The sequence below is a fragment of the Notamacropus eugenii genome, chromosome 4 (genome assembly GCF_028372415.1).
Source record: "Notamacropus eugenii isolate mMacEug1 chromosome 4, mMacEug1.pri_v2, whole genome shotgun sequence".
Taxonomy (NCBI): Eukaryota; Metazoa; Chordata; class Mammalia; order Diprotodontia; family Macropodidae; genus Notamacropus; species Notamacropus eugenii.
In genome coordinates, this window is record NC_092875.1 from 188744948 (window position 1) to 188766567 (window position 21620).

General features: G+C 41.0%; 2 protein-coding genes across 17 annotated transcripts in view; one reads left to right on the forward strand and one right to left on the reverse strand.

The window, feature by feature from the left end:
- The window catches only part of GMPR (guanosine monophosphate reductase), a 92207-nt gene extending 84311 nt beyond the window's left edge, over positions 1-7896 (forward strand). For all 4 annotated transcript variants that reach the window (XM_072603919.1, XM_072603915.1, XM_072603918.1 and 1 more), the window contains one exon: positions 3260-7896. In XM_072603919.1, the coding sequence (XP_072460020.1) occupies positions 3260-3440 (181 nt within the window). In that variant the 3' untranslated portion in view covers positions 3441-7896. The remainder of the gene's footprint in view (positions 1-3259) is intronic.
- Positions 7897-8141: 245 nt separating this feature from the next.
- ATXN1 (ataxin 1) overlaps positions 8142-21620 on the reverse strand; it is a 516919-nt gene continuing 503440 nt past the window's right edge. For all 13 annotated transcript variants that reach the window (XM_072603913.1, XM_072603906.1, XM_072603904.1 and 10 more), the window contains one exon: positions 8142-16363. In XM_072603913.1, coding sequence (XP_072460014.1) covers positions 15833-16363 — 531 coding nt within the window. In that variant the 3' untranslated portion in view covers positions 8142-15832. The remainder of the gene's footprint in view (positions 16364-21620) is intronic.

Genomic DNA, 21620 nt, shown 5'->3' on the forward strand with positions numbered 1-21620 from the left:
CTTATTCCTTGGACGGTCCCTGGGAGGCTGATCAGTCAGGGTAATTACCTTCATTTTATAGCTTTAATTTTTCTCCTGAGCCCTAGTCCCAACTTTCTATTGGATGTTTCCATCTGTATGTCCTCTAGGCATCTCAGACTCAATATTTCTGAAATAGAACTGACTAATCTCCCCCTTTATTTCCCCAACCCACCCTTTTTTGAATAGTTGACAACACCATGCTTCCAGTCACTGAGATTCACAACATCATGGTCTTCCTTTACTCTTATAACCTGTACGTATACATGAGGCCGACCTTACCTTTTCTACATCTACAGTATCTCTTGCAACCATTCCTACATTTCCACCTATGTGGGCACCACCGTTGTTCAGGCCCTCTTCATCTTTCATCTGCCCTATTAGGGGGTACGGTAAATAGAGTATTAGACTTGAAGTTGGAAAGTTGTTGTTGATGGTGGTGGAGGTGTTCACTTGTTTCAGTCATGTCTGATTCCTTGTAACCCTATTTGGGGTTTTCTTGGCAAAGATTTTACCACTTCTTTCTTCAGCTCATTTTATAGATGAGGAAACTGAGGCAAATAGGGTTAAGTGATTTGCCCAGGGTCACACAGCTAGAGGCCAGATTTGAACTCAGGAAAATGGGTCTTCCTGATCCCAGTACCAGATCTCTATCCACTGTACGTTCTAGCTTCCCAGTCAGGGAGACCAGAGTTCAAATGCTACTTTAGACACTTATGAGCTCTGTGGCCCTGGGCAAGTCACTTAATCTCTATCTGCCTCAGTCTCCTCATCCAAAAAGTGAAGATAATAGTAGCTCTTACCCCCCAGAGTTGTTCTGAGAATCAAATGAGATAATTGTAAAACACTTTCAAACCTTAAAGCTCCAAACAAAATGCTAGTTATTACTGTTCCAACCTCCCTTTTCCAATCCATCTTCATAGAGCCACTAGAATATTTTTCCTAAATCATCATTCTGACCATGTTACTTCCACACTCAGCAAAACCCAGTCACCTCCTCTTACCCTTAGGATCAAATATAAACTCCTTTTTGGCCTTTAAAACCCTTCATAAGCAAGTCCCTGCATACGTTTCCATTTTCAGCCTTACTTCACTTTATGCCATTTCACCCACTTAGTAGTCCAGTCTAACTGGATTTTTTCCTGTTCTTCCAACATGGAACCCTATTGTCCATCTTTATGTCTTTGCCATGATCCTGTTCCATGCCTAGAACATACTCTTCCCTCATTTCCATTGCTTAAAATCCCTAGCTTTCTTCAGGTGTTAGTATTGTTGTTGTGTTTGTCCTTCGTTGCTGAAAAAGACTGTTAGTGTGTCTTCTACATGAAGCCTGTCCTAGTGCCCACGTCTCCAAATAGCTATGTATCTATTTTGTGTATACCTATTTATGTTTGTGTTATCTTCCCCAGTGGAGTGTAATCTCCCTGAGAGAAGGGCCTGTTTCACTTTGTATTTGTATCTCCAGTGTAGCTTAGTGCCTGGCACCTAGTGAGACCCGCTTAATATATGCTTTTTGATTCACTGAGGAGACACTCTGAATCCAATTCCATTCAAAGAATATTTATCAAAGTTCCTTCTGTGTGTCAAGTACTGTGCTAAGTGTAGGGGATAGAAAGACAAAATATCCCTTGACCTCAAGTAGCTTATAATCTGTTTGAGTAGATATGTTATGTATGTAAATAAATACAAAACATTTTCAAAGTAATTTCAAGAAAGAGAAAGGAGATAGACTGCAGTGGGGGAAGGGTCAGGAAAGGTCTCCTGTAGGAGGTGGCATATGACCTGTGCATGAAGGGTGCTAGGGATTCTAATAGGAAGTGGCAAGGGGGGAGAGCATTCCAGACATGAAGGATCAATATGGCACAACTTGGTTGCCAAATGGTGGTGATGGGAATGCAAGTCATCTAGCATAAATACAATGGGAAGTAAGAGAATCCCTATGTGTCTGAGGGTAGGAGTGGGGGGACTGGTGGAAGGATCTTTTGCAGCCAGCAGTCTAGACATTGGGATGCTAGATCTTTTACCTTTCTTGCTGCCTAAGGTGAGCAAGGACCATCTACCTCCTTCTCTGTCCACAAGAAGCTCTGCTGGGCAGATGTCCTCAGCTTCGGGTGCTTGGTAGGAGGCCTTTTCCTGTTGTTTTATAGACGTGGGAAGAGTGAGGATACTCACTGGTGCACTCAGTAATGCCTTTCATAGGTTGGAAAAAAGGAAATACCTGCCCAGGAATAAAACAATGTGTTGCCTCCTCCCTGTTGTGTTTGTCTTTCATGCTCAAAGAGGACTGTGACATAGGAAATGATGACATGACTTGCAGTTGCTTTCATTTGAGTGAGGGGGGGCTGTGCAAGGTCACTAGCCTTACTTTCTTCTCCAGAGCCATCTGGGTCCAGTGGCCAGATATTCATCAAGATGATTGGGGATGGCCCAGGAGGCAATGGGGAGCCTGGCCATAAGGCCTTTTCAGGTTCTCACTTTGAGTGAGATACATCCATTCAGTGAATAGGTCTCTTTAAGTAATTAAAGGGATGGCCCCTTTAATAAAAAAAAAATCACACTGGGAGGGGAAGACCCTCTTTTACCCTTACTGGGTAAAAGAGAAACAGTTACTATTTAGTATTTCCATTCACTCTGTGCTAAAAGGGCCAGGGACTTATTGTCCAATCTATGAGCTCCAGAGTGAATTGGGCTTAAGGCTTGGTCTTTGAGAAAGAAATCTAGGTAGTAAACCCCAAGTTAATGAGGCAGCTTTTGGCTATCAAAATATACCTTCCCCTGGGCAGAGTACCCCCAGGTAAGGAGGGAGGGGAAGGGAAGGGAAAGGAGAGAAGGGAGAGCAGTTGCTCTGCTGCCTCCTCCCGACCATGTTCTGAACTATTGGTAATTAATATGAAGTCTATGGGCTAAACAGAAAGTTACTACCTTTCAGGTCTAGGATACAGATGTCTTGTGATGACACACATTTCCTGTTCTCGGTGTCTCAAGCTCAGATCTGCATTTGCATCTGAAGTTGTTATGGGGGAATGTTCACTTTCCATAGAGATTTCAGAGCAAGTGGTAAATCTCAGCTCCTAGAGATTTTGCTTTCACTTTTTGCTGAGATTTCATGAATTTTCAGGCTCTGGATGGGCCCAAAGGAGAAAACCTTGCCATCTTATTGAAATGCAAAGCATAGGGTTTTTAAAAGCCAGGGATGAAGAAAGAAAATAAACTCAGAGTAATCATTGTTTTCTGTCCCCAGGGCCTCAGAGGGCAAGACTGTGGAGGTACCTTTCAAAGGAGATGTGGAAAACACTATCCTGGATATCCTGGGGGGTCTGAGGTCCACCTGCACCTATGTGGGTGCCGCCAGACTCAAAGAGCTCAATCGGAGGACAACATTTATCCGGGTTACCCAGCAGCACAATTCGATCTTTAGCTAACCTGGGGGACCAAAACCCCATTCAGCTAGAGTGGAAGCTTTGACATACACCTGCTTTGCTCAGTCTCCCTTCTTGTCTTGTGTAAAAGCTTCCTGGCTCCTCATGATGGAAGATGCCTCCTGTGAGCAGCAGGAGGGCCTCAGGAGCCTATAACCAGCATGTCCTGCAGGCATGCAGCTGGGAATGGACTTAGTGGCCAAGCCCAGCCCCACAGTGTAGAGTGTTTGCTGCCCTCAACAGACACACTTGTTGAAATCCATGTGACACCCTTTCATTTTTTTTTTTTTTTAAAGAAAATAGTTTTCACTTTAATATAATGTTGTGTCTTCACAATTGATGGCTGAAATCTCCACTTGCCGGAATCAACCCCTGTGGTCACTGTTCGAGGATTTTTCTGCCTGTCCTCCAGATGTGGTAACAGTTAAACTAGTATTTGCTGGTATTAGCAGTCATACGGTGCTTCTCTTGTGGTGGATACTGCCCAGTAGTGGCTGGGCAGGCTCCCCAGGGAGGAAAAGAAGATCCCAGCAAAGCCAGCCAGGTAGGGTAGTGACCTTGGTTCCTGAGGAAGCACCAAGGAAAGGTTGTAAGTATGAGAACGTGAAGCACAGACTTTGTAAGTGAGTTCCAGGCCACTTAGGAGTTTGCCCTTTTCTCTCTGATCTGTGGATACCAGGGGTTCATTACATGTGCCTTCTAAGGATGTCATAACTACATATTCATCAAGCCTTTTACTTGTGGAAGGCCAGGCTGCTGTTGGTTTTCTCTCTTTGGACTTTTCCCTTTTCTTCCCCACTCCACCCTTTTATCTACAAAAAACATGTGTTTAGTTGTGTGATCACATTAAATGTACTACAGCCTCTTCTTGTAAAGATCCTAGTGAAACTTTCTTAATGAAGAGTCCCACCATTGCTGGTAATGGGAGGGAAACTCCCATTAAGACAGTTGTTTACTAGAATGTAGTAGCAAGACTCTAAGTTAAGAGACGATAGAGTAATGACTATTTCTGATAATGGATAACATGTGACTGCTATGTAACGATGGAGTAACTGACACATCATAGTGACATTTTCCAGGAAGTACATATGGTCCCCAGAGGAATTTCATAGGAAGTCATGGTGACATATTCACAGAAGGAATACTGGATGAATCAGTGCCTGGCTCCTTGATTTAAAGAGTTACTTGGATATTAATACACTGGGAACTTTAAGCAACTTAAAGCAGCCTTTGTTTTTACTAGACACAAGACAATATACAGAAATTGAGTCTCCTTAGAGATGAGTGAGGCTTTTGGGAAAAGAAAATGCACAAACCAGGAAACTTGCCTGTTGAGATTTAAGTCAATGTAAGAGGTCTACCTCTGGTGCTTGACCATGTGGAATATTAAATTCAACTACCCTCCACTTGAAGGCATTTGAAACATGAGGCATAGGCTGGAAAAATGATAAATCTTTCCTGGCCCCAGAGGCACACGTCACCAATACCTTCAAGTCTAGTGGAGGCCTCTCCCCAAAATACATGAACATAGCTCATAATGTTATATAAAGATAAATGTGTGAGTTGCTGTTGGGAAACAATGCAACATCTGGATAATGTGGGTGGTGGATGGGGAATCAGATTTGGAAAGAACCTTAGAGATGGTCTAGTCCAACCCTCTCATTTTGCAGGAGGAAACCAAAGGCCAGAGAGACGATGACTTGCTCATAATCACCCAGTTAATTAATGGCAGAACCAGGAAAAAGCAACGTGCAGCTATCCTGGAAATACCAAAATATCACATTTTTAATACTGTTTTTTTGGAGGGGGGTGGGAGAGTGTATGCCTCCAACTTCATGAGACATGGGTTTCCTTTGCGCTCTTCTCTTTAGAGTTACTGTTTCTCTTGAAATAATTAATTCTAACCACTAACTGAAGGGAGATTGGAAGGGCGAACGGTGCTGCTGATGGCTTTGGGAGAGGCTTTCACCCCTAGCAACAGGCATCTTTTAATTATAGCTAATTTTCTTCCCTTTGCGCTTTCCCCCTCACCCCCAAGGTGAAAACATAATGAGACAGTAGTAAATTCCATATCTAGTGAGATGTGGTTCATTAGCTCATGACTCTACTGACAGGACTAACTACTTCCCATTGTGTGCGACAATAGCACAGAGTCCTAGATCTGCCTCACACAGGATCTTATATTGGGAGTTGGAGAGGACCATAGGGGTTGTCTAGCTCAACCCTCTCATTTTTACCAAGGCCTAGGGAGATTGATTATGTCTAATGTCACATAAGCAATAAGGGGCAGAACTGGGATTGAGCTCAGTCCTACAAGCTCAAGTCTTATACTCTTTCCAGGGCACCCCTGTGTAAGAGGTGCCTTTGCTAATGTTTGTTTTTAAGGAAATGGAGGCTGGTGGAAAAGCCAAAGTGATTTTGACACGGGGCCTAAAAACAAGGTAGGAATCTGACAGCAACAAAGATTTTTGCAAATATCTTCTGCTTCTACAGGATTGAGAATACTCTCCATTTAGACTGGGTTTACAGGTGAAATGTGTTTTCAGAGACAACATTTTATTTGATTCTTTGTATGGAACAGTAAGTACTACCCGCATTTTTACAGATGAAGAAACTGAGAGCCAGATGTTAAAAGTGATTTGCCTAATCACTAAGACCACACATATTGTTGGGGGTGGGGCAAAGACAGGATTGCAAGTTAGGTGAAGGAAACATAGGATTGTAGATTTAAAACTGGAAGGGACCTTGGCAGTCCTCTAGTCCAACACTCATTTATAACAGGTGCAGAGACTGAGACCAGGAGAAATGAAGGCACTTGCTCAAGGCCAATGGCAGAGCCAGGATTGGAACCTAGGACCTCTAGCTCTAAATTCAACATTCTTTTCACTATATCATGACTGGTATTTGAAATCTAAGCCTAGAACTCTACCCAGCACTATGTTGCCTACAGTGCCCACTGTACTACCTAGAGCACTGGGCCTGGAGTCAAGAAGACTCCTCTTCATGAATTCAAATCTGGCCTTTGATACTTACTAGGTGTATGACCCTGGGCAAGTCCCTTAACCCTGCTTGCCTGTTCTTCAGTCCACAAAATGAGCTGGAGAAAGAAATGGCAAGCTACTCTAGTATCTTTGCCAAGAAAAACCCCAGTGGGGTCACAAAGAATTGGACAGTACTGAAAATGCCTGAGTGCAATAGCTGGGCTGAGTAGCAGACAGAGGGAAAAGTACCTAAGCTGACCCCAGTTGGCATTGTAACATCAGCCTGCAGCTGTCATTTGCCTTGGTGCTGACGGAACGGACAGATGACACATGCATCATGCAAAGGTTTTTCCATGTATGAGTCAGAGGAAAGACCACTGAGGCTGCCTTCCTAAATAAAGAGTAGCTGGAAGATGTTGACGTCGTTCTAGGTTTACTTACCTCGCTCAACAACTGCCTTAAGTGATGTAGCTTCCAAATACTTCCCATTGCTTGGGCTGAGCTACCATTTTACTGTACTTTCAAAATCCTCCCTATGCAGTAGACTGGCAAAATGCTCCTATCCTTGCCAAGCCAACCCAGTAGAGTTGTGTATTGTCACAGACCCAAGTCTTCCTGTCAGAATTGCCCCAGCTATGTTGTTAAAATTGGTTTCTCTGCAGGGTAGAGGTCAGAAAGGTAAGACCTTGGTCAGAATGCTTCAGGAGAGGTACCTAATTTTAGTGGCTTATTCATTTCAGCATGCCATCTTCTAGGGTGGGAGATGACCAGTAGTTTTCCTTAGTCCTGGTCTAAAGTGATCAAGCCTTTACTTTCTGGCTTGTAGGCACCAGTATTTCTGAGTCACTTCCTCAAATCTTAAATGTAATAAGCAGTAAGGAGTCCAGGACAGACATGACAAGTAGAGAAGGAGAGCCAAAAGCTGGTAGCAATTTTACAATTAGGCTAATAGAATGAGCTGCTTTCTGTGACTTAGTCAAATTTTTGCATGGGAGTTTTCTGTTGAAAATTTCCCCTTCCTCTCTCCAATCTCCACTAGATGACATTTAGGGCTGGAAACCTTTAGCAGGCAAGCAAACAACTTGATGCCAGGGAGACGCACCTTTCACCAGAAGGAAGCTGATGAATGATCACTTTTGGTTCTGCTTGAGCTTGGCCTACATCGGCAATTAAAACACATACATGGATCATTCATCATTCTCTATGCGCACTCATAGTCACTTGAGATGAACAAGTGGGAATCTACAATGGAAGTCTAACTAACTATTTGTGATAAGGCACATGGGCACACACACTGCAGATGACAAGAATGAATGAACTCTTCCTCAGAAATCAAGTTTGTAATAGAACTGTATACGGTGTATCCCTCACACCACATAAGTTCATGAACTGCCAAATGCTTGTTTAAAACAAATATTCTTGAAAATGGTACTGTTCAGTTCTCAAAAAATAAAAATGTTCAACTGGATGAGCCAAGATGCCAGATGTGGAAATGTGTCTGTTTTCTACGAACCATGACTCAAGGATGAGAAAATGAAGCAAGGTAGGTGTGAGGCAGGAGGAGGGGAACAACTCTGTTCTCACTCTCCACTTCTTGACAAACCTGCACTATGGAGAACTATGGTCAAGGTGAACAAAAAAGCGTAAAAGTAAAACAGAGATTGTTGTTTTTCTCTGGCCAATTGTTTATGTTTGGGAACCTAACAGAGAGGCAGACACAAACTTGCAATTGGCACTGTTATTTTATTAGTACGAGTATACTGAAACAATAAACTTGTACTGGTATACAGACAATTTCTTTAAAACAATTTTGTTCAAATTTTGAATCAAACATTGTTTTATTATAATAATGAAATAATTTCTATCTAGAAAACCTGCAAGCACCATCAAAGAAAGGGACCATAAAATTCAATAAACAGACTCGAGTGTATCCTACAAATAGACACACCACGATTAGAAAATAGAATATGAATTCTTCCATTTTTTAATATTTGTTTTAAAAAAGCTAGTGCAAGTACAATATTTTACACTGGAATTACAGAGAGTATGCACGCATATGGAAAAAAGTTCTCCTGTCACAATAAAAGCTCTTAACTATGTATGCACTTAAAATTTTTTTCTTCTCAATAAGGTGCAAAACACGATTCCCTCCCTAGTTCTCCTTGGTACTGGCCACGTCAGCCCAACAGTGCCCCCAACACAAATCTCCAGTGTCTCTTTTCACTTGGCCTGTGGGAGGCAGAAGATTGGAAGTGTGATGGGATGATGACCCAACATGGAAACATCCAACAGGACAAATCTCAGAGGTGGTTCTGAGCCCAGGGTGGATGACCCTGGCTAGAAACAAAGATTCTGTCTTTGTGCCTAAGGCCACAGAAAATACTGATAGGGCTAAGAAAAAAAAAATAAAACTTTCTTTTAGTTGACACTGTAATTTGAATTCATAATGAGTGGGTAGGGAGTAGGGGGAAGGGGGAATCCCTATTTTAACACTGCAGAAAGGCAGTGTTCATGGAAATAACATATGCTTAAGAACGTAGCAAGTCTATGATCTAAAGTATATAAATATCGAGTTTTCAACATCCATTGACTGTCTACGAGGAACACTCCACTCCTTGACCATATAATAACTTAAGGGCAGGTAGGTCATCTAAGCTTCAGAGTGGGGGTATGTGTGTGAAAGGGGAGGGACATGAACCTAGACTCTTGCGGTAACTGCTGATTAAAGCCAGCTATCACTTCAAGGTTGTTTTCTCCCATGGTACTTTGAAGGACAGTATCTGCTGCAGTGAGGATGACTGTAAACATTGCTTCCAATACAGGCCTACAGATTAGCCAAGGGAAAGGAGACAGGCTCTCTGACCACCCAGAAAAGAAATCAAAAAGAAAGAAAACTTGGATGAAGTCTTCAGTTTATGCTCAGTGGAAGACTTGAGTCCTTTTAGATAACAAGAAAAGTTACTGAAATCCTTGAAGACTTATCGTATAGATAACTAACTATTGGTCAAATGCACTTAAATGTTAATACAGTTGAGCCATATTTCTTCTAAGTCTTGGGGATATCACAAATGGACCCCCATGTTCTTTTGCCCTCCTCAAAATGTGGCCAGACAGTTAGATACCAGATAAAAGGGAGGAGAAAAGAGTCTGAATTTTAAGAACTATGGGTAGGTTTCAATGACCCCAAAACCACCCCCATTCACTCTACATCTGTTCAGGTTTCCTGCTGTCCAACCTGATCTTTGGAGCAGGACAAAAGGTCTCTTTTCTCATAAATTGCTCCACATTCCATTTATTTTGGCCTCTAAATCACAAAAATTAAAAAAAAAATCAAATTAATTAAAGTAACCTGTTGCAAGTAAATTGTAGCTTCCAAATTAAAATCCACGTCTTTACCACAGCCCCCATTTAAATGAGGTATGAGGGGAGGGTGAGACAAAAGGCCAACTTTTTTTCTTTTCTAATGAGTCCTTTATTTATTGGTAACTAGAATCCTTTGTTACAAACACTTCTTGTTCAGGATTATATTCTTTGGATTTGTTGGAACAGGAAGTGCTGAAAATATCAAACATCATCTCGGGGGAAAAAAGGGGTTGCAAAGGCTTACAACAGGTCAAAACTGGGAAGGGTGGGAGAAGTGGAGGGAGAAGCTCTGAGTACTTTCAGTACAGGTACAGGTGGACAGCGCTTTCTCAGCTCAGAACAGAGTTCTCCCTCAAAGGAGGGACTCATGTAACATAAACGTAACATTAAGCATAGTTGTAGTTTAAGAGCCTTTTAAATAGTAATTCCTCCTGGCCATAACCATACAAATCCCATCATCTAGACATGACAAATTTCTATTTACAAAAAAGGAAAAAAATAACCAACATGTAACTTTTAACCTTTCTGTTTTTTGTTTTTTGTTTTTTTACAAACAAGGTATGAAACTCACTGTTTCAACAGATCCATGTCTTTCAAACACTGAATGAATCATTTCAACATTCATTTTTTCTTTTGTGCAATTTAAAAAAAAATTACCTGTACTCCTCAATGTGAGTGCTTCAGAAAAGTTTTTTCTTAAGCTTTTCAAATTAGGTTTACATTAAAAAAAATATTTCCACAAGGTATAGTGCTACAAGGAAAGATTCTATCAGTAAGATAACACATCTGAAGCGAGGTCGTCTATGTAAAAGAAATTTTAGCTCTGGAGTAGAGGTGTGCAAGTTGTTTGGAATTTCCCTATCAACAGAAACATTGTCCTTGAAAAATAGAGGAAATCAGTTGAACACAATATTATATTGCATGTGCTTTTTTTTTTTTTAAAGTCATTTCTCTGTATTTCTCTATTACTCAAAGTGTTCTTAAATTTTACATTTCAGAAATTTGGGAGTAAACACAAAAAAGGAATTAATAGCCCCCACTCCACTTACAAAAGCATAATTCATTTCCTTTGTTTTTCACATCACCACCAAAGCATTTGGGCAGGACTGCAGGTTACATAGGCCCTATTCTTCTTGGGTGTCATTGTAGGTGACACAAGAAAGGAAGCGTGAAGGGTTTCAGTAGAGCCTAGGTCATTATTTGTCCTGCTGCCATCCCCTCCACAGAAGCCGAGACAACTGCCAGATCTTGTGAATTGGGGCCTTCTAACCTAAGAACTCTGGTTCGCCCATCTCTGAAATAACATGGCATTAGTGTCTTAGAAAGCTTTTCAGATTTGCTCTTCACCAAAAGGAATTGATTTTCTTTAGTAGTAGTCATAAGTGTTAACAGGGTATTGTCAATTGTTTCCTTTGAAAAACAAAAACAAACAGACAAAAGAAAAACCCAAAGTTTTGGCAACAGATTTCTGTAAAGATCAAACTTTGTGCACAGAGTAGATTTTGTGATCTCTAAGAGCTACAGTTCATTCTGAACATGCAGCATTGTATTGCAACCTATGCAGTCTCTAGGAAGTAGTCCACATGATGCAGGAAATCCAAACTCTCCTTGAAATCGAACAACCCTACCCCAGAGCAGACAAAGTGCTGCTTCTGGACACATCAGTGCACCACACACACGCCAGCCCCATCCCTGAGTTAAGAGGTGTGAAAGGTTCCGCAACGTTCCTTGATAGGGGAGACAGAGGAGTGATGCCACTTCCTGGTACGCACATACACAAAAAAGTTGACACAATAGGAGGTTCACAATTCAGAGTTACAACTGGGATCAAAAGAAAAAACTGTCCCAGCCTGAATTCAGGTGTCTCGAAGGTGAGTAGAGGTGAGATGGGAGGGATGGGAGAAAAAAAATTAATAGTCATCATATGACTGAAAATGAAAATGAAATTTGGATTTCCACTAAGAAGGACTTGAGGTAAGTGGCATCGAACTCCATATCCCCCCCACCCCAATGTGGCCCAGACAAACTGAAACAATTCCTAAGTTAAACACTCTAAGGAACAGTCATTTATATAATTAGAAATCCCTAAAAAGAGAGGTTTTTGTTATTATTATTATTAATATTATTATTATGTATGTTTGCCCTGACTAATTTCTTGGTGATTGTGTTCCGTTGTAAACGAAAAGGCCTGCTATTAGTTAAAACAAAACAAAATGAAACAAAACAAAAACCCAACTTGGTAAATATTGCAAAGTGGGCATTGTACAGAGAGGTACAGGACTGATTCTCTTAAGCTGAATGATACCCAAATATTTCTATGCCTGTAATTGTTATTTTCACTACAGAAAACCAAAACCAAAAAAAAAGAAAAAAACCCAACCCAAACTGTCAGTTGATTGCAATGGGAGCAAACAGTCCTGGAAGCCAGGTGCTAAGACCAGCTAGCTTCTGCCAGTTGAAACGAACAGCCCCCTCACCCCCATTACTAGTGAATCTTCTGTAATAGATGCTGCTGCTCCTGCTGCTACTGAGTAAGCTGCCATTGTGTGGCTTGGATTCCACCACTAGTAGCTGAAAGCATAGTCCTGAAAGGGGCAGCAACGTTTGTGTCTGGACAGCACCCAGGATACACTGGGACCTGCCTTCACCCAGAGATACAACTACAGGCATAAGTGTACAAGCTGGTTTTACTTCCACTCATGGAAAAGACCATTTGGGAAATGGATTCATTCCTGGCTAAGTTGCTAACGAGCCAATGACATGGATGTCTGTTCCCTCCATTTACCCCTTTCCCCTATACCACCACTTCTGTTGTCATTGGGGGAACTGCAGCTAAGTCTTTTAAGTTTTTCTTCCTTCTCCTGGATCTGGTCTGCATTTTTGTTTTGTGGGTTATTTTTGAAATGTGAAGACAAATAGGACACTTCTCCAAAAGGTGAAGGGCCTCCTTCTGCCCCTGAGCTGTGCATGCAGTGCTCAGTGACAAGAGCAGGAAGGAAGGAGTTTTTTGAATCTGCCCCATCTCTACAGAAGGTTCTGGGGAAAGAGAGGAAAAATAACCAAATGGTGACAAAAGTCAAGAGTACGAAAGAAAGCTACCAGCACACTGGTGAATCTATATTGGCACATGAAGTATTGCACATGCTAAAAATAAAAGAAACATAAAGCAAGAGAATCAAGTGGGATAACATTGAGAAAGAACCAATTATCCTGTCATTCCTATACCTGAAATAGAAAGCACATAAATTAGGATTATGTTCCTATTGCTCCAAATGGTGTATGTTTTCCCATTTTAGTGTTGAATCATTCCATGTGTCCAGTAAGTCTGAAAGTCCTTGCTTCTTGGTTCGCCAAAAGGTGTGTGTCTTTCTGAGTACATGTGAGTCACCATCTACAGTGGTGCTGATGAAAGCTAAGTCCGGACTGTGGCCCCATATCTCTCTTACTATCAAAGGTTAAAAAGAAAGAAAAAAAGGAGAAAAATGAATCCATTGAATGGCAAGTGCCCTGAGCAGAGTATATGGAAGATTAAGCAAGTTCTCCGAGCAGAAACATTTAAAAAATACAGCACTAACTAAGCAGTATCACTGCTATTTGCTAACATGCTGAGAGGTTAATAAAATTCAAGGAAATTCAAGAAAAGTTTCAAGCTATTTTAAACTTACTCAGATGTTTTTTGGTACACCTCAGAAAACGGTACAAAAAGAATTAGTTCTGGTGTGAGCTAAATTTCAAGTAACAAACAAGATAGTCAAAGGTTGGGTTGATATTTGAATTTTCTAAAAATTTCTATAAGGAGTTGGAAGTACTGTGTTAAATGGCAGAGGAAACATCAGATGAGAATTTGCTCCATTTGGTTATTACAACTTGAATATGGAAATTGGAAATTTGGTTTCCTTCCCCCCCCCCCCCAAATTCCTCCCCCCTCCCCACCATTGGTACAGTTTCTTAAAACCACTGTAAAAATGCAAACTCAAAACCCAAAATGTTTCAGATTTCTGGGAATCTGGGAAAACATTCTGGGAATGAAAACTCTGATACCCTTTCCTGTTTTGTACCAAACTCTGAAATCTAGATTTGATTTCAAATGGAAAAGAAGTCTTTACTAAAATAATAATAACAATAATAATAATAAAATAAGTTTTCTTTAAAAAAAACTTGATCACATATAGAAATGTCTATTATGGAAAACTTTCAATGAATCTGAAGATTTTCAGAGTTGTCCTGCTAAGTCCTGGTTTCTTGTGATAGATGTGATATAAAGATCAAAATGAACTCTGAAAAGAACATAACCTTATAAAACAGCCTAGAGCTTAGGCAGGTTAGAAAGAAATTGCTACATTTATTTATGCTCTTTCAGCCCCCTCCCTTCCCCATAACATTATTGGATTAAAAACTGAAGGAACACTACATAAATGATAAACTCAAGTTGTGCAAATTGCAAGATTCTTTAAAGTCCATCCTTAAAAAAAAACACTGGACAAAAATGAATATTTTTCCTCTATCCCTTTTCTCTCATTTTCTCTGATTTTCTGTCAGCTCCACATTTTCTTCTTTCTCAAGCATCAGAGTTGAAAAGTGCCTCCTTTCAAGTTGCCCATGGTGGACGTTTACTGTCACATACTGGTTCATAATTCACATTCATCCCTTTAAACCACATAAAAACTTCCAGCTTGCTCATGAGAAACTCTCTCTAACTGTACTAGAGTTGACAGTGTTGGGGGCAGGGAGGGATGGGAAAATGACTTCTCTGTGTGTTTTTCTTCCCAAATAGATGAAAAGTGAGATACAGTACTACTTGAGTGATAGACCAAGATGCTCGGGAATAAAGTGTGGATAGCATTTTAGGTGCTTAAAGACATTCTGTTCATTTTCCACATACCCTTTTACGTGTCACACTGAAATCTGAAAGAGTGGCACCAGGTTGTCCATAATCATGAACTAGAAACAGTACTAGAGTCAAAAAGACAAAAGACTTGCCAGCTGAAGTGCAAACAGATTCGGTTTGCGCTCTGTGAAGGGGCAGGACTATCTACCTCTTAGAAGCAAATGTCCGTGGAAAAACCCACTCTGCTCTTCTAACACTGCACAGAAGCTGAGAGCGGGCCTTAGCTGGTAGCCCTACAGGGTGTGCCACTACCCCTTTCTCCATTTCTTCTAGGAGAAAACCCAACCCAACCTCCACAAAGCAGAGTAAGAGGGGGACTAGATGGTTTTTCTCATGAAGTTACACCCTTGCAATGTCATTAGCTAAGCAGAAATGGACACCGCATGTGGCAGTTACTCTATGAAAAATATCAGTGCAGTCAGGCCCCATGGGGGAAAATATACGTTTACGTATAGGTATATATTTATTGGATTAAAAGTCATTTTCATTGTAAAATAAGTTGAAGAGAAATGTGATTTTAAACTGTTTGCTTCCTGCCTGATGCCTGTTGAAGATGCCTTAAAGCTGGGTTCCTAATGTTGACTTTGTGTGTGAAGACCTCATAATGACAATTGCGATGGAGCTGAAATCTCATGCTGTGAGTGAGAGGCAGAGAGAGGCAGAGAGAAAGAGAAAACCACTTACACCCGCATCTATACACACGCACACGCACACGCACACACGCACACACACGGGCACACACGCACACGCACACACACGGGCACACACTCTCACATACTCATTCTGATTCTTTCATTCCAATTCCCTTTCTGTGGCCTCATGAGAAAGAATCAGCAGAAGTCAGCTGGACACCAGGTGTTTCTGCGCTGTCAGAAGAAAGGCAGGAGCCAGGACGCCATGTTCATTTCCATTAAACAGATGCATGAAGCCTAGACAGCCCCTGCCTTAGCTCCCAACCAACTTAATCACTGACAAACGCTTGTGGAAAAAAAACATATGCACCAGTCTCCTGCATAATACCAGCTGCAGCTTTAACAACAAGGTTATAACATAAACCTAAAATAAGATGATAACATGTAAATACTGGGTTATTTAGCCTACAGTACAGTAATCTGGATAAAAATGACAAGGGAGAGCCGAATTTCCTTTCCCCCAAAGCGCCTTTACTTGCCTACATTAGATCGACCTTCAATGCAAATCTTAACCTCCTGAGGAATAAAAGAAGGCTTGGGTAGAGTCAAAGGCGGCTCCTCGTCGGTTTTCTCTAGTTTCCGGGTTTCAGGGGCAGACCACCTCCTCTTCCTCGTTGCCACGGGCTTGCTGGGTTCTGTTTTGGTGAGCAAGGGTGCTGCAGGCAATCCTATTTTATCTGGAAACTTTAGTTCACCATTCTCTGCTAGCATCTGTGAAGTTCCCTGATTAATCCCATTTTCCTGCTCAGCATACCTGTGTCTACTTCCTACTAGACTGTCATTCTTTGAGTGCTTCAGCAAGATGCTGGCTGAATCCATGGCCTGGCCCTTTTTAACAGAGCCATTCTTCAGGTTTTTGAGGGTGAGCGAGATGCAGACATCCCCGACTGAGAGTTTGGAACATGGCAAATCAAAGAGCTGGCTGGTTCTCTCGGGGCAGCATGACGACCAGCCTTGTCCAAATACAAAAAAAGGATATTCTACCAAGACTTCAACGCTGACCTGTGGAAACAGAAGAGAGAGAAGACGGAGAGGGGGAGGACAGGAGGAGAAAAAGAAGGAAAAGAAGAAAAAGAAGAAAAAATACTATGAAACTATTTGGCTTTTAGTCATGGACATGAGGTGTAACTTAAGTATGCTAGCCACCCAAAAAAATCAGAAATAATCACTGCATGATCATGTACTTACCACATACAGTTACAGCAGAAGCCAATGACAAAATGGTGAATCTGAAAGGCTACTCATGGATTCATTTATCACTTGTTGAAATGAATCCATTAGCAAGTATTTAATGAGTTCCTGCTATGTTCTTAGCCCTGTGCTAGGCACTATGGGGATTTATGAAAGTAATATAAGATGTGGTTTCGGTGGTCAAGGAAAGCATGTATTAGTTAAAAATACATGGCTAATAACGTGGAACAATTAGAAAGTAATTTGTGAGCACATGGATGAGCTATGATTCCTTCAGGGTGGGGAATTCCAAGTATGACAGATCCCATAACCAATGCAGATCACACATCATCTTTGATTAGGGAATTGCTTAAGGTACCTAAAGGTTAAAAATGACTTGTCCAGGGTCACAAAGTTAGTGAATGTGAGAGACAGGAGATGGACTCAGGTTGTCCTAACTCCAAACCCTGCTCACTGTGCCACACTAGCTATAGAAGACAGACTGTATTTAGGGTCTACGTGTTACAGCACAGATAATGTATTGTCAAAGAAGGCTTCCTGAATTGGATGGGCCTTGAAGAACGTGTAGGATTTGGAGCAGCTGAGGGGAAAGAGGACACCATCCTAAATAGAAACTATGGTGGCGTGTGGGCCAATGAACATTAATTCATGCTGTCAGATCAACCCACCTATAATGGAAAACTACAACACACAGCACTTCTCTTCATCTATTGCTCATAGAGAGACATAACTTAGGTGCTGTGAAGAGACAAACAAAACATTGTCACTGACAGCAGTGCTTAATAAAGGCAGGAACGTGGACTGAAGGGATGGAGGATGATGGCCAAGGCCTCTTCACCTGGCCCCAACTGCACTTGCATGTTAATCAAAGAGGCTTTTGTTACTGGGGGCTTACCCGGCCATCCCAGCTTCTATGGAACTCTCTTGGTTTTTGGTTCTGTTTGAAGTGGAGTTCCTGAAAAAGGTTTTTTGAGACTCAGTGTAGGGGAGTAACAAGGTCTTGCTGAAGTTATAAGGAATTTCCTAAACCCTAAGTCACAAAATTGTCTCTGACTAGATACTTGGTAACAGTATCAGACACAGGGCATTTAAAGAATAATCTTAGTCTGAGGTGTTTTTGTTTTATTTTTGTTGGTTTTGTTAGCTTTCTTCGGCTAGGTGTTGTGAACCATAGTCTCACGTACTGAGAGACTGGCTAGCCTGCCATTGTCAGAGAAGGGCTTTCTAGTTACCACACCTTGGTAGATGGATGCACAGAGCAGCTCGGAGCTTAGAGTGTCCAAGAGATACCAGCAGAGACAACATAATACATATTCGAAAACACCACCAGAACATCATCAGACAAGATAAGCAGTTCCACAGTGTCAGACAGAGGTATGACTTGCCTCAGTTACACATACACTCTGGCCACCTGTTTTTTATAAGTATGGATGCTGGAGCTTCCCTCCCAACATTCTCTTTGCCATGCAACTGAATTTGGACTCAGTTAAAAGTATGGAGCTAAGAAGAAGGTGTGTTCTCTCTACATTGATAAATTAAAGAGGTGAAAGTAGGATAGGGAGGGTATGCTTTTAAAGGTATACTCACTACATTATGTCTTTCTAATAAAAATCTTTTACTTTAATTCTGACCCACTTTCTAGGCATGTCTTGTGATAGTCTCACTCATCCCTTTCCCACAACTATATTTTCTGTTCAGGTATTTTTCCATATTTTAGACATGGTCATTTCCTTTTAGTCAACTAACTTTAGCACCTGCCTTTTATTCCTTTGGATTCTTATTTATTTCCAGCTGTTCTTTCAAAAGATACCCTCTCTGTAGGCTTTCCAGATTGCAGATCAGGCTGTCATAAATTCACAAAAACAAGTCTTCTTTTGACTGAATTTGACTCCATTGGGAGAAACTATATCCTCTCACACATTTTCCTTGTCCCCACTAATCTGTATCATTCATTCAGGGAAAGGGAAGAGAGTTTTCCCTTTGCAAAGTAGGACAGTGTAGTGATGTGCCTGGAGGAAACAGAAGAAGATAATGGGCTGAACATCCTTATTTCTTGTGCCAATTATCTATCTGAATCCAACTATTTTTGATGGGGATGGGGGTGTGAGGTTCATCTTTTTTTAACTTATTAGTCCAGTGGACTGAGGCCATGCTCTGTCTCTGTGTCTGAACAATAAATGATCAGACTAAAACATCCATAGGAGGACAAGTGGTTGTGTCCATCAGTAGCCTTGGAGGATCTGATTTCTCTGGAATATTTAATCTCTTCAAAGTATTTACATGAAAAAAATCAACATAGCCATCCAAAGACACTAACAGAAAGTACATACACTTTGTTACAATCTGCATTTTAAGTCTGTATAAATAAGAAAATATTTATTTGATATTGACAAATAAATCTGTGTGGCAATTCTGGTTTATAAATTATTTTTTTTGTAAGCTATCTATAGTCTTCTTAGGATGGAGTTTCTCAAAAGCTTTCGTATCTGAATATGTTATCTATCACTCTGCGGTGGAATATAGGGGAAACACTTTCATCAATTAATTCTCAAATTATTTCTGACATCCTACAAGTTAGAAGACTTGTAGCTTTTTGTCCTTTCCCATAACACAATTCAAATAGTGAGTGGTAGGAGGAGAAGGTTTGCTGAATTTTCAGAGCTCAAAAAGCCTACTTATAAGAAGGACTGTGGAGGAGAGAGGAAAGGGTGAGAAGAGCAATAAAGGCCATGACTGAAATACACTAAATCTGTTGATATTAATGTCTTATTTATGTTTAGATAGTGGATGAGAGAAAGCCTTTTTTCCCCCCTACTTCAAAGGTCTTTTATCTCTCTTTTACAATTCTGGATATCTCATCCCAAAGGTATTCCCATGGCCCTGGAGATGTGGGTACTCTGACTCTACTTTTAGAGAAACTGAAGGTTAAATTTGACCTTCACCAAGGTCAAATATTCATATACGAGTCAGTCAATAAGCATTTATTAAGCACTTATTCCATGCCAGGCACTGGGGTAAGCGCAACCAAAGACAAAATGTAGCTCTGCCCATAAGCAGCTCCTGCGCGAATGGAGGGGACACCATGCAAACAACTATCGACATAAAAGATATATACAATATTGGTAGAAGGCTTTATTTAGTGGATAAAGGGAGGAAGAAGGAGGGATCAGGAAAGGCACCCAGCAGAAGATGAGAATTCAGTGGAATCTTAAAAGATAGGAAGGAAACAAGCACTTATTTGGGACCTACTATACATCAAGCACTGTGCTAAGCACTTTATAAACATCTCACTTGGTCCTCACAACAACCCTGAGATGTAGGAGTGATTATTATCCCCACTTTACAGTTGAGGAAACTGAGGTTAAGGGACTTGCCCACAGTCACAGGGCTAATAAGTATTGGAGGCTGGATTGGAACTTAGGTGGTCTTCACTCTGCCCAGCACTTTACCCAATGAACCACCTAACTTGTAAAGGAAAGAAGGAAGTCAGGGAAACAATTACATAAATAGAGAGTATGGGAAGTCCAGGCATGCAGTTAGTTCAAAGGTCTGGAGTCAAGGGACTTACAAGAGGACAAGGAACAGCAAACAGGTAGGTCGGTATGCCCAAATCACTCACTAGGTGAAGGGGAATAAAGTATAAGAAAACAGAAAAGCTAGGAAGGGGCAAGGCTATTAAGGGCTCTAAATACCAAAAAGATTAGCAGGAAGACCAGCCAGAAAGCACCTGTCATAGTCCAGGTGTGAGGTGATGAAAACCTACACAGCAGGGTGGTGGTTTTGTGAGTGTGGAGAAGTGGGTGGTTAGAAGAGACACCATGAAGGTAGAAATCATAAGACGTAGTAACAGGCTGAATGTGTGGAGTGAGTATGAGAGAGGAGTTGACAATGACACTGAGGTTGAGAGCCTTGGTAACTGGGAGGATGGCACTCCACTCAATAGTAATGGGGAAGTTCAGAAAATGAGAGGGTTTTGGGTGAAAGATAATGGGCACTGCTTTAGACATGTAGAGTTTGGGATGCCAGTAGGATATCCAGTTCAAAATGTCCAAAAAAGAGTTGGTATTGGAAATATGAAGCTAAGGAGAAAGGTTAGGGTTGGATATATGGATATGGGAATAATCTGCATAGAGATGAGGAGATCATTTATCAAGTAAGATAATTAGAGGAAAAAGAGAACAATGAAAACCTAAGAGGACAGAGAGTATCCATGAGAAGAGGGTGCTCAACAGAGTCAAAGGCTGCAGAGAGGACAAAGATGATTAGGTTTGGCAAGTAAGAAATTGCTGGCAATTTTCAAGAGAGTAATTTCAGTCAAATTAGGGGTTGGACCCAGGTTGTAATGGGTTTAGAAATGAGTGAGGGGAAAGGGAATAGAGGTATGGATTATAGATGGCTTTCTTCAGGGAGTTTAGCTGACAAGGAGACGAGAGATATAAGACATAGAATAACAGACATTCACTCTATAAAAACCACAGAGACAGCATGGTGTAACGGACACAGGTGACAGATGTGGAGTAAGACAACCTATGTTTGAATCCCCCTTTCTGCTACTTCCTAGCTCTGTGACCTTGAGCAAAATCACTTGGCCTACATTTCTTCATTTGAAAAAATGAGAGGGTTGGACAGTAGCCTTCTCAAGTCCCTTGCAGTTCTCTATCTATGACCCTATGAACTTAGATAAGCAATCATTTAGATTTTGCCTGAAGACGAGAACCCACTATCTCATGAAGTATCCCATTCTAGTTTTGAATACATCAAACTGTTTTTCCTTATATCAAGTAGAAATATCCTATTCTGAAATTGATACCTACTTCCTTTTTAGGAAGATAACTTGATTAGTATAGCAAGTTTAATTGCATTACTCATTGTGAATGTCATCCCCTTTCCCTCTACCCCCTCCTCCTTTTTTGAGGCCTGAAATATCATGATAACTATTTAAAGTCTCTCTATATTTTTCCCATGTGAATTTTACCTAAAATGTTTCCTCCTTCCATGTCAATTAAAATCTTCTTGAATATCTTGAACAAACATCTTAAAACACTCATAGCTAGTAAATTTGTATTTC